Genomic DNA, 20,166 nt, shown 5'->3' on the forward strand with positions numbered 1-20,166 from the left:
ATGTGTGTGAGTATGTATGTATGTGTGTGTCTGTGTATAGTATATATAAAGCCTTTATATATAAGGCCTATAGACCTCAGGGCTGTATTATTATTATTATATACTTTGAGTTATAATAACACAATATAGAGGGGATAAGCTGATACTAATCTTACTTATTTGGCCCTCGTGACTACGGGCATGTATTATTTAAGACACTGGGGCTAGTACCAAACCTATGATTTCAGTCTCATTAAACATAACTATTTCTCTGTGGTTACAAATTATGCCACAGTGTGAAGTCTATTAATATGAATGCAAACTTATAAGGTGAAACATTTGAGTATAACTGAATAAAAAAAAGGTATGCTGTAAATTTTCTAAGATTTTGTGACCTAGAGTTAAAATTTATACACGATACTGAGTAACTTTTTAACATTTTTACTACAAGCAAAGATCAGTGATCAAACTGTTGGAAGAGAATAATATAATTCTAAACAAACTTGGTTTTGGTCTGGTTCTTGGTCCAGGTACAGTAATATCGAAACTTATGATGGACTGTAGTTATTAGTTTTAAGCATAGCTTTATCAGAAAATTTGTATGTTTCTTAAAATGCATTGCAACCAAGGCCATAGAGAACAGTAACCTTATATACTTCCTTCTGCTATTTTCCTACAAATTTCACTGATATTAAAATGTGATCGTGAGGTAAACAAGATAGAAACTTGGGAACAAAACACAAAAACTGGCTGTCAGAAAGTCAAGGTTGTCCTGCACATTACTCATATGCAGGACTTCCTAAGGCCTTGGCAAGAACCACAAAAATGGTTATGAAACACCTAAGAGAACAACAAGGACAGAGTCCTCAAATCAATACACAAAATAACAGGCTCCAAGAGTGTCTTACCTTCTTCTCGTCTTAAATTCCGTTCAATGTTTGCTACACAGGAAGCACAAGTCATACCAGTGACCTGGATGTAACACTTAGATGAAGTCTTTGCCTCTGCATCATGAATTGGTGTCATCATTTTAGTATAAAATTCATTAGTTGAAGTCAAAAGCGGCATTTCCGATGAGGTCTGAGCTATTATTACGAATGGCTCATTTGTATCTGGTGGACAGGGAAAGATTCTTTTCATTTGAGGTATTCTTCAGCTTCATCCTTGCCATTCATCACAATCCACACCTCCAGGTACTGTCAATCCATTCCTTTTAAAACCAGCATGGACCTAGAGCTCTTGGCACTGCTTTTTTACACTTTCCAGAAAGTGACTTCAAATTTCAATACTGCCCATTCCAGTTCTCTGGAAAATCTGAACTAACTGAATAAACAAAACTTTGGTTATACCAAGTTCTTCTAGTTATTTTCTCTATTGCAAACCCCAGGTAGAGAATAGTTTGTTGATGGATAGCTCTTATTTTTATAATCAATTTTTATCATCATGTTAATGATTTGCATACTGGCATTAAACCAATTCATGATATAGTAAAGAGAACAAAAATCAATTTATAAAACAGCATTGCAGTATGATGTCATTTAAAAATTTTTGTGTAAGGGTGCCTGGGTGGCTGTTGGTTAAGCATCTGCCTTCAGCTCAGGTCATGATCCCAGGGTCCTAGGATCGAGCCCCGTGTCAGGCTGTCTGCTCAGTGAGGAGCCTGCTTCTTCCTCTCCCTCTGCCCAACCCCACTTGCGCTCTCTGTCTCTCTCTCTCACATGCGTTCTATCTCAAATAAAATCTAAAATATATATATATATATAAATTTTAAAAATTGTGTATATGTATATATGAGACCATGTATAAGAAAGTCAAAATATTAATGGTGGCTATTTCTGAGGAATGGGGTTAAGGCAGGAAGAGAATGACAGACAGATGAACACATTTTCTCTATAGACACTTCTGTATTGTTTGAATTTTAAACACTAATACTAACATATAGCATTTTTTAACATTAAAATGTCTGTGGATAATGGAAGAAAAGGTAAGGAGTAAGTCAGCAGTAATCTTTGTTCTGTACAAAGGAATATTTGGGGGGTGCCTGGGTGGCTCAGTCGGTTAAGGGTCTGACTCTTGATTTTGGCTCAGGTCATGATCTTGGGGTCGTGAGATTGAGCCCCATGTCAGGCTTTGTGCTGGGTTTGGAGCCTGCTTAAGATTCTCCTTCCACCTCTACCTCTGCCCCTCCCCACCGCCGTGTGTCCATGGGCACACACACTAAAAAAATAAAATAAAATAATAAAAGGGATATTTGAAAAATCTCTCCAGAGAATGTTTATGCACTGTGGAACAACGGGAATCTCCTATCATCCAGAAGTTCCCCTGCAGTCTCAGAAAATCTGCCATTCTGTTTTAGTTTATCCACTGCAGTATTAATCACCTCCAAGAAGGGAGACGTTATCCTCTCTAGCACATCCATGCACTTGCAAAGCTAAAGATTTTATACTCTCCTGCAGAGATAAGGAGGTAAAGAGGTGATGTGGAAATTTTCAGGCACCTAACTTGTTAAAACTGGTTCAGGTCTATTTGGCTAACCCATAGAGGAATCCCTGCATCAAAGCTGGTTTTCAGGATGCTAGAGAGGTCATCTTTGCAGAAACTTTAACAAAAGCCTGATCATTTAACTCATAATGACCTAGACTTCCCAAATCAGTATAATAGCTCTTAAATTTTAATGCACATACAACAACCTGAGGGATTTTGTTGAAATGCAGATTATGGTTCAGGACATTTAGGATGGGGCCTGAGATTCTGCATTTCCACCACTCTTCCAGGTGATGGCACCATAGCCCATCTGGGTTACAGCAAAAGACACTGATCACAATTGACTAGAGACTCCCAATTCCAAAATTAGTCAGTATCTGATCTTAAGGAAAGCAATTTAGAAAACTATACTTATTCATTCAGATTATGAGAGCATTATTTAGGAAATAGATGGTAAAATTTACCAAATACTACTGTTATCTTAAAGAATTCAAAAAGGAAGCTCATTTGCCCAGAGGAAATAGCTGTGGCTTTGAAAAAATACATTATTTAGGGGCGCCTGGGTGGCTCAGTTGGTTAGGCAACTGCCTTCAGCTCGGGTCATGATCCTGGAGTCCCAGGATCAAGTCCCAGGATCGAGTCCCACATGGGGCTCCCTGCTCGGCTGGGGGGTCTGCTTCTCCCTCTGACCTTCCCCCTTCTCATGCTCTCTTGCTCTCTTTCTCATTCTCTCAAATAAATAAATAAATCTTAAAAAAAAGAAAAAATACAATATTTAAATCCATCCAGGAGCTTACTTCATTCTCTCATAATTATCAAGACTTAATTCTGAAATTAGATACTGAAAAAAAGTTTATACTGCTAATTACTTGATGTCCTGTTCTAGTATTCAGTGATTTGAGGTACCAGAGATAACCCATAATAAAATCTGCAATTTTCACACTCTGGAAGTTCAGTACTAAATTAAAATAAGTCATAGAGGTAGTCCCTTTTAGCTACCTTGGCATGACCTCTCAACAAAGATCCATAGAATTGTGTTCTTTACCCCAGTGAGTGTGGCAACCAGAAGAGCAAAAGTGTCCATCTTCCACAGAAGTATGTGCAGGTGTTAAGCTGCCACACTGAATTAAATGACTACTTTTCTTCAAGTAGATTTTCTATAGGCTGTAGCAACACTACCTATGCTTAAGTGAATTCAAAAGGAAGGAAGGTCGACTTTCCTGCACTTGAGGCAACAATCAGAAAAGATTCCAAAAATTTCAAGAAAGGGTTTCCGATCTCATCCTCAAAATTGGTGGGTTCGGTGTCTGAAGTAATATGAAGAATAAATACATAATCAGAAAATGGATTAAAAAGAATTAAAAACATCATTTCTGCAACGTACTCTCAAATGATTCAGAAAAAGTTAGTGTGTGTGCATCTATGTGTGTATGTCTGTCAACATAGAGAATGATAAAGCAAATGTGGTAAAATATTAAAAATGAGGGAATCTGAGAGAAACTGGTAAACAGGAATTCTTTGTATTACTCTTGCAGTTTTTCTGTAAGTTTGAAATTAAAAATAAAAAGGTTACAAAAAAGGAAAAGAATTTGAGTTTTTTCTTAATTGGTTACTGAAGACTTAACTTCATATATTATATATCTTTTTAAGAGAATGATGAGATTGACGGTCATAATAAAAAGTACCTCCCATGCAAGGGTGGTTCAGTATTTGTAAATCAATCAATGTGATACATCACATCAACAAAAAAAAAAGAAAAAAGAAAAAAAATCATTTCAATAGGTGCAGAAAAAGCATGACAAATTACAACATCCATTCATTATAAAAACCCTCTAAAAGGAGGTATTAGAGGGAACACACCTCAACATTATAAATGCTTTATATGAAAAACCCACAGCTAACATCATACTCTATGGTGAAAAACAGTTTTTCCCCTAAGATCAGGAGCAAGACATGGATGTCTGTTCTCACCACTTTTATTCAACACAGTACTGAAAGTCCTAGTCACAGCAATCAGACAACAAAAAGAAATAAAAGGCATCCAAATGGCAAGGAAGAAATAAAACTTTCACTGTTTGCAGATGAGATGATACTATATAGAAAACCCTAGAGTCCACCAAAAAACTACTAGAACTGATAAATGAATTCAGTAAGGTCGCAGGATACAAAATCAAGGCATACACCAATAATGAAGCAGCAGAAAAAGAAAAAGCAATTCCATTTACAATTGCATCAAAAACAATAAAATACCTACGAAAAAACATAACCAAATAGGTAAAAGACCTGTACTCTGAAAGCTATAAAACACTGATGAAAGAAACTGAAGACAAAACAAAGAAATGGAAAGACATTGCATGCTCTTGGATTGGAAGAACAAATAATATTAAAATGTCTATACTACACATTTAATCTAAGTGACCTACACACTTAATGCAATCCCTACCAAAATACCAATAGCATTTTTCACAGAACTAGAACAAACAATCCTAAAATTTGTATAGAAACACAAAAAACCCTGAATAGCCAAGGCAATCTTGAAAAAGAAAAAGAAAACTGGAGGTATCACAATACCAGGCATCAAGTTATATTACAAAGCTGTAGTAATCAAAATAGTATGGTACCGGAACAAAAATAGGTACATAGATCAATAGAACAAAATAGAAAGCCCAGAAATAAACCCACAATTACATGGTCAATTAATCTTTGACATAGGCAGCAAGAATATGTAATGGAAAAAATACAGTCTCTTCAACAAATACTGTTGGGGAAACTGGACAGCTACATGCAAAAGAATGAAACTGGACCACTTTCTTACACCATACACAAAAATAAATTCAAAGTGGACTGAAGACCTAAATGTGAGACCTGAAACCAAAAACCCTAGAAAAGAACCCAGGCCATAACTTCTTTGACACTGGTCATAGCAACTTTTTTCTAGATATGCCACCTGAGGCAAAGGAAACAAGAGAACAATAAACTACTGGGACTACATCAAAATAAGTCTTCTGCACAGCAAAGGAAACAACTAACAAAACTAAAAGGCGACCTACTGAATGGGAGGCAATATTTGCAAATGACATATCCAATAAAGGGTTAGGATCCAAAATATATAAAGAACTTACCAAATTCAACAACAACAAAAAACAAATAATCCAATTTAAAAATGGGCAGAAGACCTGAACAGATATTTCTCCAAAGACTTATAGATGGCCAACAGACACATGAAAAGATGCTCAACATCGGTGATCATCAGGGAAATACAAATCGAAACTACAATAAGATAGCACCTCACACCTGTCAGGATGGCTAAAATTAAAAACTCAAGAAACAGCAAGTGTTGGCAAGGAGGTGGAGGAAAAGGAACCCTCTTGCACTGTTGGTGGGAATGCAAACTGGGAGCAACCACTCTGGAAAACAGTATCGAGGTTCTTCAAAAAGTTAAAAATAGAACTATCCTCTGATCCAGCAATCGCACTACTGGGTATTTACCCAAAGAATACAAAAACACTAAATCAAAGGGAGACACACACCCCAATGTTTATAGCAGCATTATCTACAATAGCCAAATTATGGAAGCAGCCCTACTGTCCATCGATTGATGAATGGATAGAGAAAGTGTAGTGCATATATATACATGTACACACACACACACACACACACACACACACACACACAGGAATATTATTTAGCCATAAAAAAATGAAATCTTGCCATTTGCAATGACACGGATGGAGCTAGAGAATATAATTAGGGAAATAAGTCAGAGAAAGACAAATACTGTATGAGTTTACTCATACATGGAATTTAAGAAACAAAATAAATGAGCAAAGGGACAAAAAAGAGAGAAACAAATTAACAAAGAGATTCTTAATTATAGAGGATAAACAGATGGTTACCAGAAGAAGGGTTTGAAGGATGGATTAAATAGGTGACGGGGATTAAGGAGTGCACTTGTGATGAGCACCGAGTAATGTACGGAAGTGCTGAATCACTATATTGTACACCTGAAACTAATGTAACAGTGTATGTTAACTACACCTGAATTAAATTTTTAAAAAATAAAATTAAAAAAAGAATTCACCAATGAAGAGAAAAAAGCACCTCATATTTCTCTATCTCCTTTAACTTTTATTGCCCCCCTAGGATTAGTATGTCATAAAGAAAAATTGTGCCGGTCCCTCTCTGTCTGGGAAGGGGTTTATGGTGATAGGCTGTGAGGCCAGGATCAGCATTGACACTGATATTCAGAAAATGGGTAGCCACCATTCTGATGGCATCTTAAACTCTGAATGATCTCTAGCAGAAATACAGAATGCAATCATTTGCTATCAACCTTTTATCCCAATAATATGGGTCACTGTAGTCACAACTCTATCAATTCTTTTATGGTGACGTCCAATGTGGCAAGGTTTTTTACCTATTCATCATGGCCATTAATGTGTTTGTTATGACCCCTAACAGATGTAGGGCACATAACAGGCTCCTGGTAATTATTTGTTGAACAATCAATTCCTGGCGCCCTTGACAATAGTTGGTTAAGGTAAAAGCCATTGTTAAGAGTTATTGAACATGTTGCATTCATGGATCCTGAGGACTAGGTAGATGATAGACATGGTACTAGAAACTATCAAGTACTCTTACTTGTCTGACCAAAATTTCTCCTATTGCTCAAGTTTATCTTTGAAGCCATGTGAGGTTGTTGGAAAGTCACTTTTACTCTGCTCACATCTGTTATATAAAAACTCTTAAATGCCATTTTAAATTATTTATTATATTATCACTGCATTAAATAAACATATTAAAATAGATTTAATTCAGAGAGTTTATTTATAGAGGTCACTGCAGCAAATTATTTTCACCAGCGCTTCTCAAACTTTAATGTGCATATGAATTACCTGGAGAGCTTATTAAAATTAAAATGTAGATTTTTATTTAATGGGTATGCAGTGGGTCAAAGATTCTAGTTCTAATCCCAGTGAGGGTGCTGCCACTGCTGATCTGTGAACCATACTTTAAGCTGCCAAAATACAGACCCAAATGAATAGGATAAATTCCAATGTGGGGGTCCAATCTGAAAGTCTGTGAGGTTCTTGCTTACAATAATGCCAGATATCAGATTTGATTTTAAAAAAGAATTATATATACATATATATATACATGTACACACACACACACACACAATGGAATACTATTTAGCAATAAAAAGGAATGAAATATTGATATATGTTACAAACATAGATGAACATTTATCTGCCTTGAAAACAGTATACTAAATGAAAGAAGTTAGACACAAAAGGACAAATATTCTATGATTCCACTTATATGGTACCTAGAGTTGTCAAATTCATAAAGAAAAATATAGAACAGTAAATAACAGGAGCTAAGGGAGAGGGAAGGGAAATAAGGAGTGACTGCTAATGGGTATGGGGTTTCTTTTGGGGGTGATGAAAGCTGTAAAACTCTGAATATACTAAGAACCACTGGATTGTATACTTTAAAAGGGTGAATGTTCATAGCAGCAATGTCCACAACAGCCAAACTGTGGAAGGCGACAGGACGCCCTTCAATGGATGAATGAATGAAGATGTGGTTCATATACACAATGGAATATTACTCAGCCATCAGAAAGGATGAATACCCACAATTTGCATCAACATGGATGGAACTGGAGGGTGTTATGCTAAGTGAAATAAGTCAAGCAGAGAAAAACAATTATCATATGGTTTCACTCATATGTGGAACATAAGGAATAGCGCAGAAGACCATAGAGGAAGGGAGGGAAAACTGAACGGGAGGAATCAGAGAGAAAGACAAACCATGAGAGGCTCTGGACTCCAGGAACTAAACTGAGGGTTACAGAAGGGAGGGGGTGGGGGATGGGGTACCTGGGTGATGGGTATTAAGAAGGGCACCTGTGGTGATGAGCACTGGGTGTTATATGCAACTAATGTATCACTGAACACTACATCAAAAACTAATGATGTACTATATGTTGGCTACCTGAACATAAAAAAAAAAAGAAACTTAGATACAATTGATATGGGAGATGGACCCACAGACGTCTTAATATTTGCCATCCTTAGGGTAGCATATAATAAAATAATACTAGTTTACAAAAATTTAAAAAATAAAAACTCTTAAAAAATAAAAAAACTAAAATTTTTTTAAAAATTAAAAAAATAAAAGTGAATTTTATGGCATGCAAACTACATCTTTACATTAAAAAGTGAGAATTCTATAATTTCTGCCATTTGTCATGAGTATGAAAATTAAGAATACTTAGTATGTCTCAGGGTCCTCTCCCACTGACATTTATCCATCACAATAATTTGAGCATGTGTTTAATTTTTTATGCTTTTCAGTTTTAATGAGCTCAAAAAAAGAATAGAGCTATTTGATATCTTTCATTCTAATCAGAATAGCAAAAGTTAATAACATTGTCTGGAAATTATACAATTTTCCTGTTTTATTTACAGCAAGAAATTTCATTAGGGCATTTCCAGTTTAATTCAAGGCTAGGTTCAATTCTAGTTCAAAATAACAAGTTCCCATAGGCAAATTCATTGAATATTCATTTTTGGTTTCAGTTCAAGGTAAGGGCTGGCAGGAAATAGACTTTGGGGCAGTTCTAGAGTCAGTTTCATTTGAATGTCCAAATTTAAAGCTACAGTTAAAATTCTATTATTTATTTCTACCTTTTTTTCTTGTCAAAACAGCATTTGCAAAAAAAAAAAAAAAAACAGCAATTGCTTCTCCCATTATACATGTACACATACATCCTTGTCACAAAAAACAAAACACATGGGCAAGCACAATGGAAATAAATATCACCTTTATCCTACCACTCATATAATAACCACTGTTAAAATTTTAGTTCATGTCCTGCCAGGAATTTTATCACTCATATATATGAACAACATTTACATGGTACAAATCCTTACATATGTGTTTATAAAATTTTGAACATACTGAATATACAGATTTTTAGCTTTTATTTTTTCATTTACCAAGATATCTCATACACTTTCCTGTGGTATTAAGTATCTTTAGTACTATAATTTATTATAGCTCTATAGCATTTCATCATATGGATGTATCATGATTTAATGTTACTAGTTTTTAAATATTACAGATAATTATGCAAACATCCTTATGCATCTCTGTACACATTGCTGACTACTTCTATAGGACTTACTTCCAAAAACTGGAATTGCAGTGCCTATTACTCATTTATTATTGATGAAAGCCAAAGAATCCAAAATAGGAAATAAAAAACATTAGGGGAATCTGAGAAAAAAGTGATAATTACCTGACAAGGCAGCATCAAATCCCATGTCTTCTATTGCTTCTCTCAAGGTTTCTGGAGTGGTTAGTAGAGGATCATACTCAACAGTCCCATTACCATTTGCAAGAGATACTCGTATGGATTTTACCCCTGCCTTTTTTGATATGACACCCTCAATAGACTGAACACAAGAATTACAAGTCATGCCATCAATGTTTATCACAGTTTCTTGAGTCAGAGGATGGCTAGCTATGTTCAAAGGAATATTTTGAAGAGATGAGCCGGAGGGAGAGTTTGAGGTACTCTCAACTTCACTTGTAATACTAACTCTATATTGCCCTGGTGACACAGCCTCTATTGCTTTTCTCAGGGTTTCTGGAGTGACTGAGCTTGCATTGTACTTTACTATGGCAGATCTATTCTCTAAAGAAACTACTATGCTGCTTACATATTGGAGTGTAGATAAAGCACTTTCAATATTTAACACACATGATTTACAATGCATGCCATCTATAATGAAAGTGACTGTTGAATCACTGGTATATGATGGACTCCTTTGCTGTGATCCTTCTGAGGATTTGACTGGTGTATTCTTTAGGCGTTCTATATCAATAGCTCCCAACTTGAGGTACTTGGGCTGTTTTTTGATGAATGCTGGAAAGCCCACAGCTTCAATCTGCTTTTTTATTTCCTCTACTGTGATAAGATGAGGTTGGTAAACAATAGTAGCTTCTTGGTTGTCCAGGGAAACTAGTTAATAAAAAGAGAAATATTATATTAGTTATTCCTAGGCCACTTCAGAAAACATTCTGTAGACCAAATCAATACCACACATAATTGTTTCTCTGTTTTTGTTGTCAGTATCCTTTCTTAAGCTATTTCAGTTCTTTTCAGAAAATGTTATCGACACAGACTGAAAAAAACTAAAAAAAATATGACCACTATATCTATGATCTCCAAGTTTCCACATGCCTGAATAGAAATATATTAGAGGTAGAGAGGACCCCAGGCATGTTGCATTAAAAACCCTGAACTCCGGGGCGCCTGGGTGGCTCAGTTGGTCGAGCGACTGCCTTCAGCTCGGGTCATGATCCCGGAGTCCTGGGATCGAGTCCCACATTGGGCTCCTGGCTCAGAGGGGAGCCTGCTTCTCCCTCTGACTCTCTCCCCTCTCATGTTGTTTCTCTCTCTCTCTCAAATAAAAAAAAATGTTTTAAAAAAATATAAACCCTGAACTCCATGAATTGCTACTCCTGCTGCCTTTTCTGCTTATTTAAGACCCATGTAACTTTTAATTATAATCATTAATTTAACCCTGGGTATATGCACACTGTACCCCAGACTTCAATGAAGCCGTAAGTTATTTTAGTCCAGTGGATTCAAAACCCATGCTTAAGAAGAAAGCAAAAACCTCAACGACCAAAATGGAAAATTAAGCTCACAAAACAAATAACACAAGATATATTACCTTTAATTCGCTGAACACCTTGCAGCTTCCCAATTTTTCCTTCAATGGTGCTGGTACATGAATGGCAGGTCATCCCTTCTACTTTCATCTTCAGCATGACTTCACCTGCTTGAGCCATACTGTAATCTTCACAAGTTCCTGACTTTTTCTCCAGAGTTCCGGTATCTAAACTGAGATCTGGAAGCAGCTCTATTATCTGATTGGCATTCACTATAGAAGGGATTACTGTCACCACTACAGTTCTTTGCTGAGGGGAAATTTTAATGTCTGTCACACCCTTGGTCTTGAGCAATGTGTTTTGGATATGGTCCCATGGCACAGCCAGTGAAGCAGCAACAGTCAGAAACACAGTCTCAGTTAAAACAGGGAGAGGATTAGGATTGTGGAGAATAGCATCAAAGCCCATGTCATCAATAGCTTCCAGTAGGGTCTTTGGAGTGTGTAGTTTAGGGTCATAAATAATAGTTGCATTTTTTTCTTCCAGTGAAACCTTTTGGAACAAAATTTCAAGTCAGTTTAATTAAATTTCATGACCTAGAACTGAAAAATTAGCAATCATCATACCACATTCAAGAAGAATGGAACAAATAATTCAATCAAGTGAAGCTTCTCTATTAGTTCTCATCTTTACTATTCTCTTTGGAAAGAAACAGAAAATGTCTTCTGTACTTATAGGAATGATAAAGTTATACGTAGGTGTATGTGACTCAAGTACTGATTAGGCTTTTGAAACATACACATGGACAAACACACCCTAGAATTTCACAACAAACAACTCTTCTTTACTATCTCCTTTTACAAATTATTTCAATACTTCACACTCTACCAATTCAAAAGATAAAGGAAACAGGATTGGCTGCCGAAAATAAAAGGTGATATGAAGTTTAAATTTTAAGATGCTCAGTTAAGATAACTTTGGGAGAAAAGATATAAGCATGCTAGTTTATGATTAAAGGTAGTATTGTAGGATTTTGTAGCATATATTCCTATAACCTTCTAAGTTACTACAGCCTAGTATTACTTTTATTCAAAATAAGAACATCTTTATTGTTTCACATGATTCAATGATAAAAACAATGACTGGATTCCTAAAGCTCAGCTACTGTATATAATTTAACTACTACCATGATTGCATGCATATCTTTGGCTGATACCTTACGAAAATTAATGATGTAGTCATACACACAAACACAATTACTGGGCTGGGAGTCAGAAGATTTGCATTCCACTGAAAATTCTCCACTTAATAACAAATCACACTCATTAATTTTACCATCTGAAAAATGGGGAAATATGCCCTATATTCTTCTAGGGCTGGGTTGTTATAAGGATCATATGAGTAAATACATAAGAAAGTAGTTCTTTATAGCAGTGAGTTAAAGGTAAACACTGAACAACTAATATTTATTGAGCACCTATTATATGTGCCAGGAACAAGGATTCTCAAGACACAAAGCTGAGCATGACAGTCACAGGGAGCAATACTAGAACAGAAAATACAGAAAACAGACATGTATTCATCCCTGGGAATATGGGTCAGAAAAGGCTTCTTAGATAATATCTTAATGTAAAAGGACAAACAGAAATCAGCAAGGACGCATGAGGCAGGAATTCCAGACAAATGGATAAAGTAGATAAAGATCATAAGCGAGAGAATTAGGCAACTGATTTATTATGGGACCCCTTTTATGCCAATAATGGTTTGCAATTTATCATATTGGTAATAGGGTTATGGAAAAGTTAAGCAGGGGAATGACATGATTGCATTAGCATTTTAGAGAAGAATCATTCTGGAGACATTTGGGGTAGAATGGAGTGACACAGGATGGAAAATCAGGAGACTATTGCGATTGCACAGTGGTACAGAGAAGATCTGAATTAAGGCATGAACACTGGGGCTAAAGAAAAAGGGGCAGTTCCAACATACATTTGGGAGGGCAAGAATTAGTAAGGACATTATAGATAATAAAGGATATGATTAGAATGACTTACATGTTTACAGAGTGGGCCAATGTATAGATGCTGTTGCCATTAACTATTATCAGAGATAGAGGAGGAAAACTGGAGGAAGTTAAGAGATTGGAGCAGAGGGAAAAGAAAGATGATAAATTTAGTTTTAGACCCATTGATTCTGAGAGGCGGTAGGGTATTAATGTTCTAAAGGCAGTTAAAATATGGGCATTATTGGGACACCTGGGTGGCTCAGTCGGTTAAGTGTCTGCCTTCGCTCAGGTCATGATCCTAGGGTCCTGGGATCAAGTCCCGCATCGGGCTCCTTGCTCAGTGGGGAGCCTGCTTCTCCCTGTCCCTCTGCCACTCCCCCTGCTTGTGCTCTCTCTCTGACAAAATCTTTTAAAAATATGGGCATTATTATTATTATTATTATTACTATGGATTCCTGGTGAAAATCTTTGTTCCATAAATAAAAGCAATCCCAAAATATAATTAAAAGTAATTAAAAATCAGGGCGCCTGGGTGGCTCAGTCAGTTAAGTGTCTGACTTTTGATCTCAGCTCAGGTCTTGATCTCAGGGTCATGAGTTGAGGCCGTGCATTAGGCTCCATACTGGGTGTGGAGTCTACTTAAAAAAGTAATTGAGTAGGAAGTATCACTTTAAACTGTCTACAATAGTTATATAGTGAAATCTGTCACTTATATTAATGAACTTAATATTTTTATTTCTTCCTTTAGCTTGGTAATCAATGGCTAGATATTTGGTGGAATCTTAAAACGCACCCATGGAACAAAAAAGATTCTAAGACTGATAATTCTAGTTGGTCAGCTTGCTCTTAGTTATGGAAGAGATCACTAGCATAAGGGATCCAAAACAGAAGTGGGAAAATAATTTAAAAATTTTATCTTGGAATATGCCACATAACATTTCTCATGAATAAGCTGCAGTATAGCCAAACTACATGTAGTTCAGACATATACTTTTCAGAGATGCAATATAAATATAGTCACTATAAAATGAAGGCTTTTGTGTTTTTGTATCTCTAAAGAGATTTTCTTTTAAACTCTAATCTGAGTCTACTGAAGTCAATGATTTTCTGATTAAGAAAATTACTTTAAAAAATTTAATATTCAGGGGCACCTGGGTGGCTCAGTCGGTTAAGCATCTGCTTCAGCTCGGTCATGATCTCAGGGTCCTAGGATTGAGTTGGGCTCCCTGCTCAGCAGGGAGTCTGCTTCTATCCCTCTACCCCTCCCCCCAATTCATGCACTCTCTCTCTATCTCAAATAAATAAAATCTTTTAAAAAAAATTTAAAGAGGGGCACCTGGGTGGCTCAGTCGTTAAGCAACTGCCTTTGGCTCAGGTCATGATCCCGGGGTCCTGAGATCAAGCCTCACATCAGGCTCCTTGCTCAGCGAGGAGTCTGTTTCTCCCTCTCCTTCTGGCCCTTCCCCCTCTTGTGTTCTCTCTCTTTCTCAAATAAATAAATATCTTTAAAAAAATAAAAAAATGTAAACATTCAAACTAAAGAGGAAGCTGGAGAACAGATGAGGGGTGGGAAAGGAGTGACTATGAAGGGGCAGCACAGGAGAGTTTTTTGGCGTGACGGGACTATTAGTGTCCTGGCTGTGGTGGTAGTTAAATGAATCTATACATGTGTTAAAATTCACCAAACTAAAAAAATGAAATCATAGAACCATATACCAAAAAGAAGTTAATTTTACTGTATGATAATTGTCTTAAACAAACAAAAAAGATAAAAAAATTCAGTTAGTTGTATTGGCTACATTTCAAGTGTTCAACAGCCATTGTGGCTAAGTGGCTGCTATATGGTACTGGGTATAAATAGAACATTTCCATAATTGCAGTACACTGCATTGGACAGTATTGCTCCAGGTACTACTATACTTTTTTATGATAAAGTACCAAACTTTTTTGAAAGGGTGGAAATTTCCTTTCTCTTTATGTTTAAATACACTGTATATGGTATCTTTTTAAAAAGATCTGGTTTTGAGCTAATTTCCACCTCCCCAAAAAATGTTAATTTACCAACATACCCAACGAGAAACTGTACTCAAAACTGACTTTATAAGCAAAAATCACTTTCTCACTAGATGGCTTGCTGTAATTTCTACTGCACTGGCCTATCTTCTAATTATAAAAGACATAAGGAAATAAGGCAACTATGTATATAAAATACTACTTACAAAAGTTATATTACCCTATGTTGTTTTCATGCTGTAGACTAAAAACACTTCCTCATTTAGTAACTTCTTTTTGTGTGTTTTAAAGCTAGCTACCACACTTAGCACAAACAAAAATGTTCCCCTTTGGGGTAACTTTTCCTCTGACTGTTAGATATCTAAGAATATCTAAGAGTTAGGTATCAAAGAGACTTTTCAAGCCTAAAGTCTCAAAGGAAACAAAAACAAGCAGTACCTTTGTTTCTTTTAAGAGGAAATTCACATAGTGATTATCATAATACCTTGGATACCAAATCCTTTGCCAGGAAGCTAAAATAACATTTATTTATTCAACAAATACTTACTGAGTGTCTATTGTGTGCCTGGCACTGTGCTAGCTGCTACGGATACAATGGTGAGCAAAAACAAGCACTGACTCCGTAAACCCGGAAATTGCTGGTAGCAATATGATTCTGGGTCGGCTTAACTCTTTCACATTATCCCTGCCAACGAAAACCACCTCCACCTATTCACCATATTGTTCCAAAGTTTCAAAAGCTTATCTTTTTCTCTCAATCTTTCATTAAGAACCAATGCTGTTAACTTCACTACTAGATTTACCCCAAAGATACAAATGGAGAGATCTGAAGGGGCACCTGCACCCCAATGTTCATAGCAGCAATGTCCACAATAGCCAAACTGTGGAAAGAGCTGAGATGTCCTTCAACAGAAGAATGGATAAAGAAGATGTGATGTGTAGGGGCGCCTGGGTGGCTCAGTCGTTAAGCGTCTGCCTTCGACTCAGGTCATGATCCCAGGGTCCTGGGATCGAGCCCCATATCGGGCTCCCTGCTCAGCAGGAAGCCTGCTTCTCCCTCTCCCCCTCCCTCTGCGTGTGTTCCCTCTCTCGCTGTATCTCTCTCTGTCAAATAAATAAAATCTTTAAAAAAAGAAAGATGTGATGTGTGTACACACACACACACACACACACACACACAATGGAATATTACTCAGCCATCAGAAAGGATGAAGTCCATTTGTATTGACATGAGTGGAACTGGAGGCTATTATGCAAAATAAGTCAATTAGAGAAAGACAATTATCATATAGTTTCACTCATATGAAGAATATAAGAAACAGGGGCGCCTGGGTGGCTCAGTCGGTTAGGCGTCTGCCTTCAGCTCAGGTCATGATCTCAGGGTCCTGGGATCAAGGCCTGTGTCGGGCTCCCCGCCCAGCGGGAAGTCTGCTTCTCCATCTGCCCCTCCCCCTGACTCGTGCTCACTCTCTCTCCCTCTCTCTCTCAAATAAATAGATAAAATCTTAAAAAAGAATATAAGAAACAATGCAGAGGATCATAGGGGAAGGGAGGGAAAAAGTGAATGGGAAGAAATAAGAGCGGGAGACAAACCATGAGAGACTCTTAACTATGGGAAAGAAAGTGAGGGTTGCTGGACAGGAGGTGGATGGAGGGATGGGGTAACTGGGTGATGGGAGTTAAGGAGGGCACTTGATGTAATGAGCACTGGGTGTTACATGCAACTGATGAATTACTGAACTCTGCATCTGAAACTAATGATGCTCTGTATGTTAGCTAATTGAATTTAAATAAAATAAAATTTGAAAAAGAACCAATGCTGTTATTTCTATTTTTATAAGAATTATTTTTCCATTAAAATAAAAATAAACATATACCAGTCTACAAATTATGAATGTGACTCATAGGAAGGACTCAAGGTGGAAGACTATTCACTGTATTTAGATGAAGGCAGGAGTGGAAGAGAAGAAAAGAAAATAAATCAAACATATTCTGTGGTCTCAACAGCATTAATAGTAGAGTAGAGGGTGCTAAATGTCCATAGAAATTATAAAGATCCATTATTTTAATGAGAATGGTATTCTTTATCTACTGAAATGCCTAAAACATGAAATTCAAGCACAGTATACTTAATCTGCATGTGACTTCTATAAAATTTGCTCTCAAGTAGGATGAAAGCTAGAACCTTGGACAAATCACCCTAACTCAAAGAGCTTCATTTTCCTAAGAGACCGGTTTAAAGCTCACTTTCTTACATTTTCTTTTTTTTTTAAGATTTTATTTATTTGACAGAGAGAGAGAGAGACAGGCAGAGAGGGAACACAAGCAGGGGGAGTGGGAGAGGGAGAAGCAGGCTCCCTGCTGAGCAGGAAGCCCGATGCGGGGCTCGATCCCAGGACCCTGGGATCATGACCTGAGCCGAAGGCAGACGCTTAACGACTGAGCCACCCAGGCGCCCCTTTCTTACATTTTTATAACAACTCAACATAAAGGTAATCAGGGGTTTTTCAGAGCTTGAAAGGATTCTATCATTTTATATAGACTGAAGTCAGAAAAGTGAAATGATTCATCAGTTATCTTGAATTTCTTTTTTTTAATTTTTTATTAAAGATTTTATTTATTTATTTTGACAGAGAGAGAGAGAGACAGCGAGAGAGGGAACACAAGCAGGGAAGAGTGGGAGAGGGAGAAGCAGGCTTCCCGCTGAGCAGGGAGCCTGATGTAGGGCTCGATCCCAGGACCCTGGGACCATGACCTGACCCAAAGTCAGACGCTTATCGACTGAGACACACAAGTGCCCCCTACCTTGAATTTCTAATATGTTTGAGTCACCAACCACAAATAGTTTTGACTCAACTAAAAACTATTTAAAATACATAGAAGGAACCCAATATAGATTACATATTTTACAATAAAATTATATTATTCTTTTTTGAAAAAATGTGTATATATTAATCAAGTAACACTCTACTTTGATGCTTCAATACAGGATACTGAAAATTAAAAGCCATTAATATAAACTGTATGGTACTTGCACAAAACAGACACATAGATCAATGGAACAGAATAGAAAACCCAGAAATAGCATGCGTTGTAATGAGCACTGGGTGTTATGCACAACTAATGAATCATTGAACGCTACATCAAAAACTAATGATGTACTATACAGTGGCTAACTGAACATAATTTACAAAAAAAGAAAACCCAGAAATAAACCCACGCTTATATGGTCGAGTCTATGACAAAAGAGGGAAGAATATACAATGAGAAAGAGATAGTCTCTGCAATAAATGGTACTAGGAAAACTGGACTACATGTAAAAGAATGAAACTGGACCACTTTTTAACACCATACACAAAAATAAACTCAAAATGGATTAAAGACCTAAATGTGTGACCTGAAACCATAAAAATCCTAGAAAAGTACACAGGCAGTAATTTCTCTGACATTGGCCATCACAACATTTTTCGAGATATGTCTCCTAAGGCAAGGGAAACAAAAACAAAAATAAACTGGGGCGCCTGGGTGGCTCAGATGGTTAAGCGTCTGCCTTCGGCTCAGGTCATGATCCCAGGGTCCGGGGATCGAGTCCCGCATCGGGCTCCCTGCTCCTTGGGAGCCTGCTTCTCCCTCTGCCTCTCTCTCTCTCTCTCTCTCTGTCTCTCATGACTAAATAAATAAAATCTTAAAAAAAAAAATAAAAAAATAAACTATTGGGACTACACCAGAATGAAAAGCTTTTACACAGCAAAGGAAACAAGCCATCAACAAAACAGAAAGGCAACCTACTGAATGGGAGAAGATATGTGCAAACAGCATATCCGATAAAGCGTTAGGATCCAAAATACGTAAAGAACTTATCAAACTCAACACCAAAAAAATAATAATCCAAATAAAAAATGGGCAGAAGACATGAATAGACATTTTTCCAAAGAAGACATACAGATGGCCAACAGACATATGAAAAGATGCTCAACATCACTCATCATCAGGGAAATACAAATCAAAACCACAATGAGATACCACCTCACACCTGTCAAAATGGCTAAAATCAACAACACAAGAAACAACAGTTGTTGGAAAGGATGCAGAGAAAGGAGAATGCTCTTGCACTGTTGGTGGGAATGCAAACTGGTGCTGCCACTCTGGAAAACAGTATGGAGGTTCCTCAAAAAGTTAAAAATAGAACTACCCTATGACCCAGAAATTGCACTACTAGGTATTTACCCAAATAATACAAAAATACTAATTCAAAGGGATACATGTACCCGATGCTTAACAGCAGCATTATCTGCACTAACTAAATTATGGAAACAGACCAACTGTCCACTGACTGATGAATGGATAAAGATATGGAACAAAGGAATATCACTCAGCCATAAAAAAAATGAAATCTTGCCATTTACAACAATATGGATGGAGCTAGAGTATTATGCTAAGCGAAATAAGTCAGTCAGAGAAAGACAAATACCATGATTTCACTCATATCTAGAATTTAAGAAACAAAACAAATGAGCAAAGGGGGGAAAAAAGAGAGAGGGAGGCAAACCAAGAAACAGACTTTTAACTATGGAGAACAAAGAGATGGTTATCAGAGGGGAGGTGAGTGGTGAGATGGGTTAAATAGTTGATGGATTAAGGAGTGCACTTGTTGGGATTAGCACCAAGTGTTGTATGGAAGTGCTGAATCACTATATTGTATACCTGAAGCTAATAATACACTGTTAACTAACCAGAATTTATGTTTTTTGAAGATTTTATTTATTTATTTATTTATTTATTTATTTATTTGACAGAGAGATAGAGAGAGTGCACAAGTAGGCACAGCAGCAGGCAGAGGGAGACGGAGAAGCAGGCTCCCCACTGAGCAGGGAGCCCGACATGGGGCTCGATCCCAGGACCCTGGGATCATGACCTGAGCCAAAGGCAGCCACTTAACCAACTGCGCCACCCAGGTACCCCAACTAATCAGAATTTAAATAAACACTGGGAAA

At 37.0% G+C, this 20,166-nt stretch overlaps 1 protein-coding gene across 2 annotated transcripts in view; it reads right to left on the reverse strand.

Moving 5' to 3' along the window:
• Positions 1-20,166, reverse strand: part of ATP7A (ATPase copper transporting alpha) — a 150,194-nt gene that overhangs the window by 51,847 nt on the left and 78,181 nt on the right. For both annotated transcript variants that reach the window (XM_027608487.2, XM_027608486.2), the window contains exons 3-5: positions 11,217-11,706; positions 9,773-10,498; positions 888-1,091 (exon numbers count right to left, since the gene is read on the reverse strand). In XM_027608487.2, the coding sequence (XP_027464288.1) occupies positions 888-1,091; positions 9,773-10,498; positions 11,217-11,706 (1,420 nt within the window). The remainder of the gene's footprint in view (positions 1-887; positions 1,092-9,772; positions 10,499-11,216; positions 11,707-20,166) is intronic.

The sequence above is a fragment of the Zalophus californianus genome, chromosome X (assembly GCF_009762305.2).
Source record: "Zalophus californianus isolate mZalCal1 chromosome X, mZalCal1.pri.v2, whole genome shotgun sequence".
NCBI classification, from domain to species: domain Eukaryota; kingdom Metazoa; phylum Chordata; class Mammalia; order Carnivora; family Otariidae; genus Zalophus; species Zalophus californianus.